The 12,845-nt window shown below is 50.1% G+C and overlaps 1 protein-coding gene across 1 annotated transcript in view; it reads right to left on the bottom strand.

Moving 5' to 3' along the window:
* LOC123998877 (brain-specific angiogenesis inhibitor 1-associated protein 2-like) overlaps positions 1-12,845 on the bottom strand; it is a 116,632-nt gene that overhangs the window by 50,322 nt on the left and 53,465 nt on the right. Inside the window, exons 2-3 of the mRNA XM_046304099.1 lie at positions 11,616-11,691; positions 6,372-6,458 (exon numbers count right to left, since the gene is read on the bottom strand). Of these exons, the coding sequence (XP_046160055.1) occupies positions 6,372-6,458; positions 11,616-11,691 (163 nt within the window). The remainder of the gene's footprint in view (positions 1-6,371; positions 6,459-11,615; positions 11,692-12,845) is intronic.

Below are 12,845 nucleotides of genomic sequence, written 5' to 3'. Positions count from 1 at the left end.
GTCTGTTAACATGTTAACACCTTGAAATCAATGGGAAACCTCTCATGGCTGTGTGTGTGGTGTGGATAATCCCACAGCACCCCTTCCCCCACAAAAACATACCTTTCATGAACTAACACTCCCACTTTCCCACACTAGAGCTGACTGTACTGATAGCTACTGAGGAAAAATGTACTTACTATGACAGATATGATGTGGTTGTCTCACCTAGCCCTCTTCAGATGATTAACTAACTGTACGTCTCTCTGGATAAGAGCATCTGCTAAATGACTAACGTGTAAATGTCAAATGAAAAGCCCTTTTACTGAATAAAACATCCACACATCACTTCCATGTCTTTCCCTCTGGCTGACTGATTAGCTCAGGGAAGCCCCAACTACGCTGTACTACACCTTACAGAACACCCCCCCACCCCCCAGCTGTCCTACTACATAACACCCCCTCCCCCCAGCCGTCCTACTACATAACACCCCCCAGCTGTCCTACTACATAACACCCCCCCAGCTGTCCTACTACATAACACCCCCCCAGCTGTCCTACTACATAACACCCCCCAGCTGTCCTACTACAGAACACCCCCCCAGCTGCCCTACTACAGAACACCCCCCAGCTGTCCTACTACAGAACACCCCCAGCTGTCCGACTACAGAACCCCCCCACCAGCTGTCCTACTACAGAACACCCCCCCAGCTGTCCTACTACAGAACACCCCCCCAGCTGTCCTACTACAGAACACCCCTCCCCCAGCTGTCCTACTACAGAACACCCCTCCCCAGCTGTCCTACTACAGAACACCCCTCCCCCAGCTGTCCTACTACAGAACACCCCTCCCCCAGCTGTCCTACTACAGAACACCCCTCCCCCAGCTGTCCTACTACAGAACACCCCCCCAGCTGTCCTACTACAGAACACCCCCAGCTGTCCTACTACATAACACCCCCCAGCTGTCCTACTACATAACACCCCCCAGCTGTCCTACTACAGAACACCCCCCAGCTGTCCTACTACAGAACACCCCCCCAGCTGCCCTACTACAGAACACCCCCCCCCCCAGCTGCCCTACTACAGAACACCCCCCAGCTGCCCTACTACAGAACACCCCCCAGCTGTCCTACTACAGAACACCCCCCCTGAGCTGTCCGACTACAGAACACCCCCAGCTGTCCGACTACAGAACCCCCCCTGCTGTCCTACTACAGAACACCCCCCCAGCTGTCCTACTACAGAACACCCCCAGCTGTCCGACTACAGAACCCCCCCCCCCACCAGCTGTCCTACTACAGAACACCCCCCCACCAGCTGTCCTACTACAGAACACCCCCCAGCTGTCCTACTACAGAACACCCCTCCCCCAGCTGTCCTACTACAGAACACCCCCAGCTGTCCTACTACAGAACACCCCCCAGCTGTCCTACTACAGAACACCCCCAGCTGTCCTACTACAGAACACCCCCAGCTGTCCTACTACATAACACCCCCCCTCTAGCTGTCCTACTACATAACACCCCCCCAGCTGTCCTACTACATAACACCCCCCCAGCTGTCCTACTACATAACACCCCCCCAGCTGTCCTACTACAGAACACCCCCCAGCTGTCCTACTACAGAACACCCCCCAGCTGTCCTACTACATAACACCCCCCCAGCTGTCCTACTACATAACACCCCCCCAGCTGTCCTACTACAGAACACCCCCCCCCAGCTGCCCTACTACAGAACACCCCCCCAGCTGCCCTACTACAGAACACCCCCCAGCTGTCCTACTACAGAACCCCCCAGCTGTCCGACTACAGAACACCCCCAGCTGTCCGACTACTTAGAGACCCCCCCAGCTGTCCGACTACAGAACCCCCCCAGAACACAGCTGTCCTACTACAGAACCCCCCCCAGCTGTCCTACTACAGAACCCCCCAGCTGTCCTACTACAGAACCCCCCCAGCTGTCCTACTACAGAACACCCCCCCCAGCTGTCCTACTACAGAACACCCCCAGCTGTCCTACTACAGAACACCCCCAGCTGTCCTACTACAGAACACCCCCAGCTGTCCTACTACAGAACACCCCCAGCTGTCCTACTACAGAACACCCCCCAGCTGTCCTACTACAGAACACCCTACAGAACAGAGCCATGAAAACCTGTCAGAATAAACAGCTTGTTGTTCATGGATCAAGGAGAGGAGAATCCTATCACAGACACTGATGTCTTCACAGAGACTGATGTCCCCAGAGTGGAGATAAAACATCGGGACCGCCAGCTGTTGCCACGGCAACTATTGTATCCGAGGGCAGCAGCTCCTGTCAACTTGTGGATCTGTAGACCTTTATAAATGGACCAAGACACAAGGATGGACACACACACACACACACACACACACACACACACACACACACACACACACACACACACACACACACACACACACACACACACACACACACACCCTCTGAGCTGAAACCAATCCACTTTTAAGTGGAACTGAATCAAATCCACCAAGCTGCTGTCTGTCACAAAATGAAATGACTTTTTGAAATCTAATTTGCAGAGGACGATTTTTTATCTATTATATTAAGTTAAAATAAAAGTGTTCACTCAGTATTGTTGTAATTGTCATCATTACAAAAATATATATCAATAATAAATAAATAAAACACCTGATTCATCGGTATTGGCTTTTTTTGGTCCTCCAATAATCAGTATCTGCTGAAAAATCATAAATCGGTCGACCTCCAGCTCTGATCTAAATTGATAATATTTTATGATGATATCTATCATTTCATATTTGTCAAATGGCTGTGTTGGTCGGGTACTGTCTCCCTGTGTTGGTCGGGTACTGTCTCCCTGTGTTGGTCGGGCACTGTCTCCCTGTGTTGGTCGGGCACTGTCTCCCTGTGTTGGTCGGGCACTGTCTCCCTGTGTTGGTCGGGCACTGTCTCCCTGTGTTGGTCGGGCACTGTCTCCCTGTGTTGGTCGGGCACTGTCTCCCTGTGTTGGTCGGGCACTGTCTCCCTGTGTTGGTCGGGCACTGTCTCCCTGTGTTGGTCGGGTACTGTCTCCCTGTGTTGGTCGGGCACTGTCTCCCTGTGTTGGTCGGGTACTGTCTCCCTGTGTTGGTCGGGCACTGTCTCCCTGTGTTGGTCGGGTACTGTCTCCCTGTGTTGGTCGGGTACTGTCTCCCTGTGTTGGTCGGGCACTGTCTCCCTGTGTTGGTCGGGCACTGTCTCCCTGTGTTGGTCGGGTACTGTCTCCCTGTGTTGGTCGGGTACTGTCTCCCTGTGTTGGTCGGGCACTGTCTCCCTGTGTTGGTCGGGCACTGTCTCCCTGTGTTGGTCGGGCACTGTCTCCCTGTGTTGGTCGGGCACTGTCTCCCTGTGTTGGTCGGGCACTGTCTCCCTGTGTTGGTCGGGCACTGTCTCCCTGTGTTGGTCGGGCACTGTCTCCCTGTGTTGGTCGGGCACTGTCTCCCTGTGTTGGTCGGGCACTGTCTCCCTGTGTTGGTCGGGTACTGTCTCCCTGTGTTGGTCGGGTACTGTCTCCCTGTGTTGGTCGGGTACTGTCTCCCTGTGTTGGTCGGGTACTGTCTCCCTGTGTTGGTCGGGTACTGTCTCCCTGTGTTGGTCGGGTACTGTCTCCCTGTGTTGGTCGGGTACTGTCTCCCTGTGTTGGTCGGGCACTTTCTCCCTGTGTTGGTCGGGCACTTTCTCCCTGTGTTGGTCGGGCACTTTCTCCCTTTTAAAATTCTTTATAATCAGAAAATGGACCAATTTCAAAGGATGTTAATCAACAAAGAAAGAAGAATCTGTTGAAGGCTACAGGTGCAGATGACTGAACGACCCACTTATGTGTCTGTAGGAGTACTGACGAGAAGGCACACAAAGGTATGTACAAATGGTATTGGTTTGTCACATAACCTACATGTGATCTGCATTACATTATCATTACATTGGTATGAATGGTTTCTCTAAAACCTTCTAGCAGCAGTCCTCTACCTCCTCTCTGACCTCTTCAACGAAGATCCCAGAGGTCTCTACGTTACGGACAAGATGTGTGTATGAAAACCAGTCAGAAGTGAACAATGTTTTCATTCACATTTACCACAAATAACAAGGTTTGAATACGGTCATGTGCACGTTTTGTTACTCATCTGTATAATTCATATTTTTGTTTTCACAGACTTCACCCTCCCTACATCACTGATGAATAGACATGGAAACCTGACAAAGGACATCAACATGCCAGAGGAGAAACTGATTGAACTTGGAGCTCTGCTTGGAGTTTACCACATATTTAGATGGTAGAATGCTGCTTTTACACTAAAATCATAAAACACTCAAATATGTTATTGTTATGCATATTGATAATATTAATAATAATAATAGTGGTGGGTAAAAAAAACAAATTAACCCCAAAAAAGTTTATTTAAGGAACCATTAAGGGGTTCTTTGAGGAACCATTAAGGGGGTTCTTTGAGGATTCTTTGAGGAACCATTAAGGGGTTCTTTGAGGAACCATTAAGGGGGTTCTTTGAGGAACCATTAAGGGGGTTCTTTGAGGATCCATTAAGGGGTTCTTTGAGGATCCATTAAGGGGGTTCTTTGAGGATCCATTAAGGGGTTCTTTGAGGAACCATTAAGGGGGTTCTTTGAGGAACCATTAAGGGGTTCTTTGAGGAACCATTAAGGGGTTCTTTGAGGAACCATTAAGGGGTTCTTTGAGGAACCATTAAGGGGTTCTTTGAGGAACCATTAAGGGGGTTCTTTGAGGAACCATTAAGGGGTTCTTTGAGGATCCATTAAGGGGGTTCTTTGAGGAACCATTAAGGGGGTTCTTTGAGGAACCATTAAGGGGTTCTTTGAGGAACCATTAAGGGGGTTCTTTGAGGAACCATTAAGGGGTTCTTTGAGGAACCATTAAGGGGTTCTTTGAGGAACCATTAAGGGGGTTCTTTGAGGAACCATTAAGGGGTTCTTTGAGGAACCATTAAGGGGGTTCTTTGAGGAACCATTAAGGGGTTCTTTGAGGAACCATTAAGGGGTTCTTTGAGGAACCATTAAGGGGTTCTTTGAGGAACCATTAAGGGGGTTCTTTGAGGATCCATTAAGGGGGTTCTTTGAGGAACCATTAAGGGGGTTCTTTGAGGAACCATTAAGGGGGTTCTTTGAGGATCCATTAAGGGGGTTATTTGAGGAACCAATAAGGGGGTTCTTTGAGGAACCAATAAGGGGTTCTTTGAGGAACCAATAAGGGGGTTCTTTGAGGAACCATTAAGGGGGTTCTTTGAGGAACCATTAAGGGGGTTCTTTGAGGATCCATTAAGGGGTTCTTTGAGGAACCATTAAGGGGTTCTTTGAGGAACCATTAAGGGGGTTCTTTGAGGAACCATTAAGGGGTTCTTTGAGGATCCATTAAGGGGGTTATTTGAGGAACCATTAAGGGGGTTCTTTGAGGAACCATTAAGGGGGTTCTTTGAGGAACCATTAAGGGGGTTCTTTGAGGAACCATTAAGGGGGTTCTTTGAGGATCCATTAAGGGGGTTCTTTGAGGATCCATTAAGGGGTTCTTTGAGGATCCATTAAGGGGTTCTTTGAGGATCCATTAAGGGGGTTCTTTGAGGATCCATTAAGGGGGTTCTTTGAGGAACCATTAAGGGGTTCTTTGAGGAACCATTAAGGGGGTTCTTTGAGGAACCATTAAGGGGTTCTTTGAGGAACCATTAAGGGGGTTCTTTGAGGAACCATTAAGGGGGTTCTTTGAGGATCCATTAAGGGGGTTCTTTGAGGATCCATTAAGGGGGTTCTTTGAGGAACCATTAAGGGGGTTCTTTGAGGATCCATTAAGGGGGTTATTTGAGGAACCATTAAGGGGGTTCTTTGAGGAACCATTAAGGGGGTTCTTTGAGGAACCATTAAGGGGGTTCTTTGAGGAACCATTAAGGGGGTTCTTTGAGGAACCATTAAGGGGGTTCTTTGAGGAACCATTAAGGGGGTTCTTTGAAGAACTGAGAGGTTCCCCCACAGTTCAATTTGAAGAACCCCTAAAGGATCTTCCAGGAAGCTTTTCTTTTTAGAGTGTCGGAGTGACCCCACAATGCTGCCTGCGTGGAAAACAAAGACTGGGTCATCTCTCTACAGACCTGACATTACTGTGACACAAACACAGGAAGTGACTGTGTGTGTGTTGGCCAGCAGGAGAGCCCAGTTAACCACCCCCTTTAGGTCCAGAGAAGGGAAAGAGATATGTAGCAGCTGATAGACACGGACAAACGGACTTACAGTACAAACACTAAGACAAGCATTGGCCAGCACTGAATACCCCTTTAGGTCCAGGGACGGGCGGGACACAACATCCTGACAGCTGATTGGCTACTACTCACCCATGTCCTTGGATCCCTGGCTCTCACTGGCTAGCTCTCCCATCCTCACCAGGGCATCAAAGTAGCCCTTAGCAGCAAACGTCACATCTGGGGACAGAGGAAGAACAGCATGAGATCAGGGTCAGAGGTAGAGGGCAACTCCGTGGCCTATAAAGACGCACACACAGAAGTGTTCACACACATCCTCACGTCGAGAGAGAAGACGATGCTATAGAGAGTAATGGTGTGTCTCATGTGGAGAGAGAGGACGATGCGTCTCATGTGGAGAGAGAGAGAGGACGATGCTATAGAGAGTAATGGTGTGTCTCATGTGGAGAGAGAGAGAGAGAGAGAGAGAGAGAGAGGACGATGCTATAGAGAGTAATGGTGTGTCTCATGTGGAGAGAGAGAGAGAGAGAGAGAGAGAGAGAGAGAGAGAGAGAGGACGATGCTATAGAGAGTAATGGTGTGTCCCATGTGGAGAGAGAGAGAGGACGATGTAACGCTACAGTAGCTAGCTGGATCCTGAACAACGTGTTATTATGGGCTGTCTAGTGCAGCTAGCAGGATCCTGAACAACTAGTTATTATGGGCTGTCTAGTGCAGCTAGCTGGATTCAACCTAGACCAGACCTCTGCTGTGCTGTCAACACTCACAAGGGACTGACAGGCTGTGAGAAGTGAGAACCAGACTGGGCCAAAGTCAGACACCCCTGTTGCCTGCCAACCTGCTGCTCCCCAAACAGGCTGACAGAAACAGTGGCCAACTCTGGCCCCGAGTCTGACTGAACATGAACCAGCCCACTATCCATCATCACTGACAGTGGACAAGTAGACTGACTGAACATGAACCAGCCCACTATCCATCATCACTGACAGTGGACAAGTAGTCTGACTGAACATGAACCAGCCCACTATCCATCATCACTGACAGTGGACAAGTAGACTGACTGAACATGAACCAGCCCACTATCCATCATCACTGACAGTGGACAAGTAGACTGACTGAACATGAACCAGCCCACTATCCATCATCACTGACAGTGGACAAGTAGTCTGACTGAACATGAACCAGCCCACTATCCATCATCACTGACAGTGGACAAGTAGACTGACTGAACATGAACCAGCCCACTATCCATCATCACTGACAGTGGACAAGTAGACTGACTGAACATGAACCAGCCCACTATCCATCATCACTGACAGTGGACAAGTAGACTGACTGAACATGAACCAGCCCACTATCCATCATCACTGACAGTAGACAAGTAGACTGACTGAACATGAACCAGCCCACTATCCATCATCACTGACTGACTGGCTGGCAGCAGCGGTGGCCAACTCTGGTCCGCCTGAACAACTCCTCACTTGTCATATCCAGCCCTGTCCAGCCCAGTCCCGCCCAGCCCCGCCCAGTCCAGTCCAGCCCAGTCCCGCCCAGTCCAGCCCAGTTCCGCCCAGTCCAGCCCCGCCCAGTCCAGTCCAGCCCCGCCCAGCAGGGGGATCTGGGTTCAAATTGTTCTGGATTGGAAGTTACAGCCTGCCTTGTGGAAGAGTTGGAGCACTGGTTGGTATTAGATGTATTGATTGACAGTAGAGATAAGATGAGGGTTGAGTAGGTTTGTTTAATCTTTAAGGGTGATTGATTAGTAACAGGCCTTTTCTAGTTTCAAGCCCCCATGTAGTGTTTTAATTTGATGTTTGTATCATCACTGTATGTCTAATAAATCCCTGTTTATTTCATGACAATAACAAATATATATTTAATACTTTATTTCCTTGTGCCTCCGTTTGCCATTGAAATGCTCAGTCTGATTATGTGGAGTGTTGATATAAATGTCAATATATATTTGTCTGCAGGGGGGGTTTGTGTGTGTGTGTGTGTGCCCTCTTCAACACACAGCTAATAGTGGGCAGTGTGTGTGTGTGTGTGTGTGTGTGTGTGTGTGTGTGTGTGTGTGTGTGTGTGTGTGTGTGTGTGTGTGTGTGTGTGTGTGTGTGTGTGTGTGTGTGTGTGTGTGTGTGTGTGTGTGTTGGGGTAGATAAGCTGAGTTACTTTACTTCCTTCCAACAGAATATAGAGGGACAGACAGGACCAACGTAATGTAGAGGGACAGACAGGACCAACGTAATGTAGAGGGACAGACAGGACCAACATATTGTAGAGGGACAGACAGGACCAACATATTGTAGAGGGACAGACAGGACCAACATATTGTAGAGGGTGAGACAGGACCAACATATTGTAGAGGGTGAGACAGGACCAACGTAATGAAGAGGGACAGATAGGACCAACGTAATGTAGAGGGACAGACAGGACCAACGTAATGTAGAGGGACAGACAGGACCAACAGAATGTAGAGGGTGAGACAGGACCAACAGAATGTAGAGGGACAGACAGGACCAACAGAATGTAGAGGGTGAGACAGGACCAACAGAATGTAGAGGGACAGACAGGACCAACAGAATGTAGAGGGTGAGACAGGACCAACAGAATGAAGAGGAACAGACCAGAGGATTAGGGTCTATAACTGGGCAGCAGACAGTGGGTGGGGAGAGAAGGGTCAGACATGGTAGTGATCCACCGCTTCCTAGCTACCTTAGAGAGAGGACACCATCTACCTTAGGGTTAGGATGCAACTCCCTTGACATGCAGAATTCCAAATGGACTCCTATAGTCCCAGTCCCAGTCCCAGTCCCAGCCCCCAGTTCCCAGTCCCCAGCCCCCAGTCCCAGTCCCAGCCAACAGAAGAGTCCTGTCCAGGGGGTGAACTTGTACACCAAGCTGCCTCACATTACAAAAACAAGACAGGTTCCTGCCCTATGGACCGTTGAGGCTCAGACTAAAGCTTAGTTACTTACTACTGACTAACACGACCATATGGGTTTACAGCATGTGTCCACCCACACCCCCTCCTCTTCACTCACCTCTTAATGGTCTAATTGGCCTGGACCAATCCTCCAGGTCTCCCTATTAGACCTGTCCAGCCTACCAGGAACAGAAACTGGCATGGGGTGAAGGGGGGGGGGGGTCAGAGACCAGCCAGTCAGAGGAGGAGCTACACCCCCCTGACCCACTGCAGAGGGCAGACTCCTTCATGGGTCATTATCCCACAGCAGAGGGCAGACTCCTTCATGGGTCATTATCCCACTGCAGAGGGCAGACTCCTTCATGGGTCATTAACCCACTGCAGAGGGCAGACTCCTTCATGGGTCATTAACCCACTGCAGAGGGCAGACTCCTTCATGGGTCATTATCCCACTGCAGAGGGCAGACTCCTTCATGGGTCATTAACCCACTGCAGAGGGCAGACTCCTTCATGGGTCATTAACCCACTGCAGAGGGCAGACTCCTTCATGGGTCATTATCCCCCCAAGTTATCTGGATATATTCAGTGTTGAGGAGACAGTGACTCTTCTGTCAGCGAATGTCAGCGAATGTGTTCGTGTGTCTGTGGTGTTTATTGGGGTGTTGACAGACCTGACCTACAGTACAAAGTGAGAGATATCTGAGCAAGTTAGGTTCAACTACACTCTGTCCCCTGTGTGATAAGTCCATCTGTACTCGTCTGCTCTCCTAAACCTCTTTAGGAAAACCAAAGAGTGAGCAAGCAAACACACACACACACACACACACACACACACACACACACACACACACACACACACACACACACACACACACACACACACACACACACACACACACACACACACACACACACACACACACACACACACACACACACACACACACACACACACTTCCATTGTCTATCAGATCTTTTATAGTGAACTGTCTATCACTCCAGAGGTACACAGTGCTCCATCTCTGCTCCCAGCTGTCGATTGTACTGCTGCTCTGCTCTGATTAGGACCCAGGCGTTGATTGTACTGCTGCTCTGCAACACACCTCTCTGTCTGAGTCCCAAACAACACCCTATTCCCTCGGGTCTAAAGTAGTGCACTATGTAGGGAACAGGATACCGTTTGGGAAACATCCTCACTCCTGAGGCTGTGCCAGGGGTTGCAGACCAGATGATAAGACTGGCTGTGTGACTGCTACGGTGTCAGGATGAGAAATATCATCCCTTTCTTTAAATGAGACGGCACAAAGGAGACTGGGAGCAGGAGGCTGGTGACTGGCTGCCTAGACCTGGAGAGGAGAGGGAGAGGAGTGGGAGGAGAGGAGAGGAGAGTGAGAGCAGGAGGCTGGTGACTGGCTGCCTAGACCTGGAGAGGAGAGGGAGAGGAGTGGGAGGAGAGGAGAGGAGAGTGAGAGCAGGAGGCTGGTGACTGGCTGCCTAGACCTGGAGAGGAGAGGGAGAGCAGTGGGAGGAGAGGGGAGAGGGAGAGCAGTGGGAGGAGAGGAGAGAGTGACAGCAGGAGGCTGGTGACTGGCTGCCTAGACCTGGAGAGGAGAGGGAGAGGAGTGGGAGGAGAGAAGAGGAGAGTGAGAGCAGGAGGCTGGTGACTGGCTGCCTAGACCTGGAGAGGAGAGGGAGAGCAGTGGGAGGAGAGGGGAGAGGGAGAGCAGTGGGAGGAGAGGAGAGGAGAGTGAGAGCAGGAGGCTGGTGACTGGCTGCCTAGACCTGGAGAGGAGAGGGAGAGGAGTGGGAGGAGAGGAGAGGAGAGTGAGAGCAGGAGGCTGGTGACTGGCTGCCTAGACCTGGAGAGGAGAGGGAGAGCAGTGGGAGGAGAGGGGAGAGGGAGAGCAGTGGGAGGAGAGGAGAGAGTGACAGCAGGAGGCTGGTGACTGGCTGCCTAGACCTGGAGAGGAGAGGGAGAGGAGTGGGAGGAGAGGAGAGGAGAGTGAGAGCAAGAGGCTGGTGACTGGCTGCCTAGACCTGGAGAGGAGAGGGAGAGCAGTGGGAGGAGAGAGTGAGAGCAGGAGGCTGGTGACTGGCTGCCTAGACCTGGAGAGGAGAGGGAGAGGAGTGGGAGGAGAGGAGAGAGTGAGAGCAGGAGGCTGGTGACTGGCTGCCTAGACCTGGAGAGGAGAGAGTGAGAGCAGGAGGCTGGTGACTGGCTGCCTAGACCTGGAGAGGAGAGGGAGAGGAGTGGGAGGAGAGGAGAGGAGAGAGCAGGAGGCTGGTGACTGGCTGCCTAGACCTGGAGAGGAGAGGAGAGGGAGAGGAGTGGGAGGAGAGGAGAGAGTGAGAGCAGGAGAAAGAGAGAGCGAGGTGAGGAACAGACGACAAAGAGTGGAGAGAAGAACAGGCCACAGAACCAGATTAGAGGAGAAGAAGAATAGAACACTCACTGGATAGGGCCTTCTCATAGCTCTTCCCCATGGCAACGAAGTTCCGCAAGCAGGGGTTGAACTGCTCCATGATGGACTGAAAGAGAGAGAAGGGAGGGAGTTTGTTAGAGGAGAAACCGACAATGACAGTAGAACAAGCTGGCATACTACTAGAGTGGCCATAAATACACACACACACACACACACACACACACACACACACACACACACACACACACACACACACACACACACACACACACACACACACACACACACACACACACACACACACACACACACACACACACACACACACACGCATAATAAACAATCGTAGGGACACAGCACTTCCCAATTTCTAGAATAACCCTGTTGAATCAATAGTCCACCTACAGTGCTTTTCAACATGTTCTGTTATCAATGACTGTAGCAGGGGAGGAGAGGAATATGGAGGAGAGGGAGGACCGTTGATTATGGAGGTGGAATGAGAGAGAGAGAGACTGCAGAGGACTGAAATAATGCCGTGGTCTTTCTGCATAGTATTACATGGAAAGCCCAGTGGAGGCTGATAAGGGGAGGACAGCTGGAACGGAGTAAATGGGATGGCATCAAACAAGTGGAATCCCATTCACCTCATTCATCTAACCCTAACCCATTACATCTAACCCTAACCCATTACAACTAACCCTAACCCATTACAACTAACCCTAACCCACTACAACTAACCCTAACCCATTACAACTAACCCTAACCCACTACAACTAACCCACTACAACTAACCCACTACAACTAACCCTAACCCATTACAACTAACCCTAACCCATTACAACTAACCCTAACCCATTACAACTAACCCTAACCCATTACAACTAACCCTAACCCATTACAACTAACCCTAACCCATTACAACTAACCCTAACCCATTACAACTAACCCTAACCCATTACAACTAACCCTAACCCATTACAACTAACCCTAACCCATTACAACTAACCCTAACCCATTACAACTAACCCTAACCCATTACAACTAACCCTAACCCATTACAACTAACCCTAACCCATTACAACTAACCCTAACCCATTACAACTAACCCTAACCCATTACAACTAACCCTAACCCACTACAACTAACCCTAACCCATTACAACTAACCCTAACCCATTACAACTAACCCTAACCCATTACAACTAACCCTAACCCATTACAACTAACCCTAACCCATTACAACTAGCCCTAACCCATTACA

This window comes from Oncorhynchus gorbuscha, linkage group LG16 (assembly GCF_021184085.1).
Source record: "Oncorhynchus gorbuscha isolate QuinsamMale2020 ecotype Even-year linkage group LG16, OgorEven_v1.0, whole genome shotgun sequence".
In the NCBI taxonomy this organism is placed as follows: domain Eukaryota; kingdom Metazoa; phylum Chordata; class Actinopteri; order Salmoniformes; family Salmonidae; genus Oncorhynchus; species Oncorhynchus gorbuscha.
The sequence above is the reverse complement of the archived record's forward strand: the minus strand, read 5'-3'. Positions and strand labels throughout refer to the sequence as shown.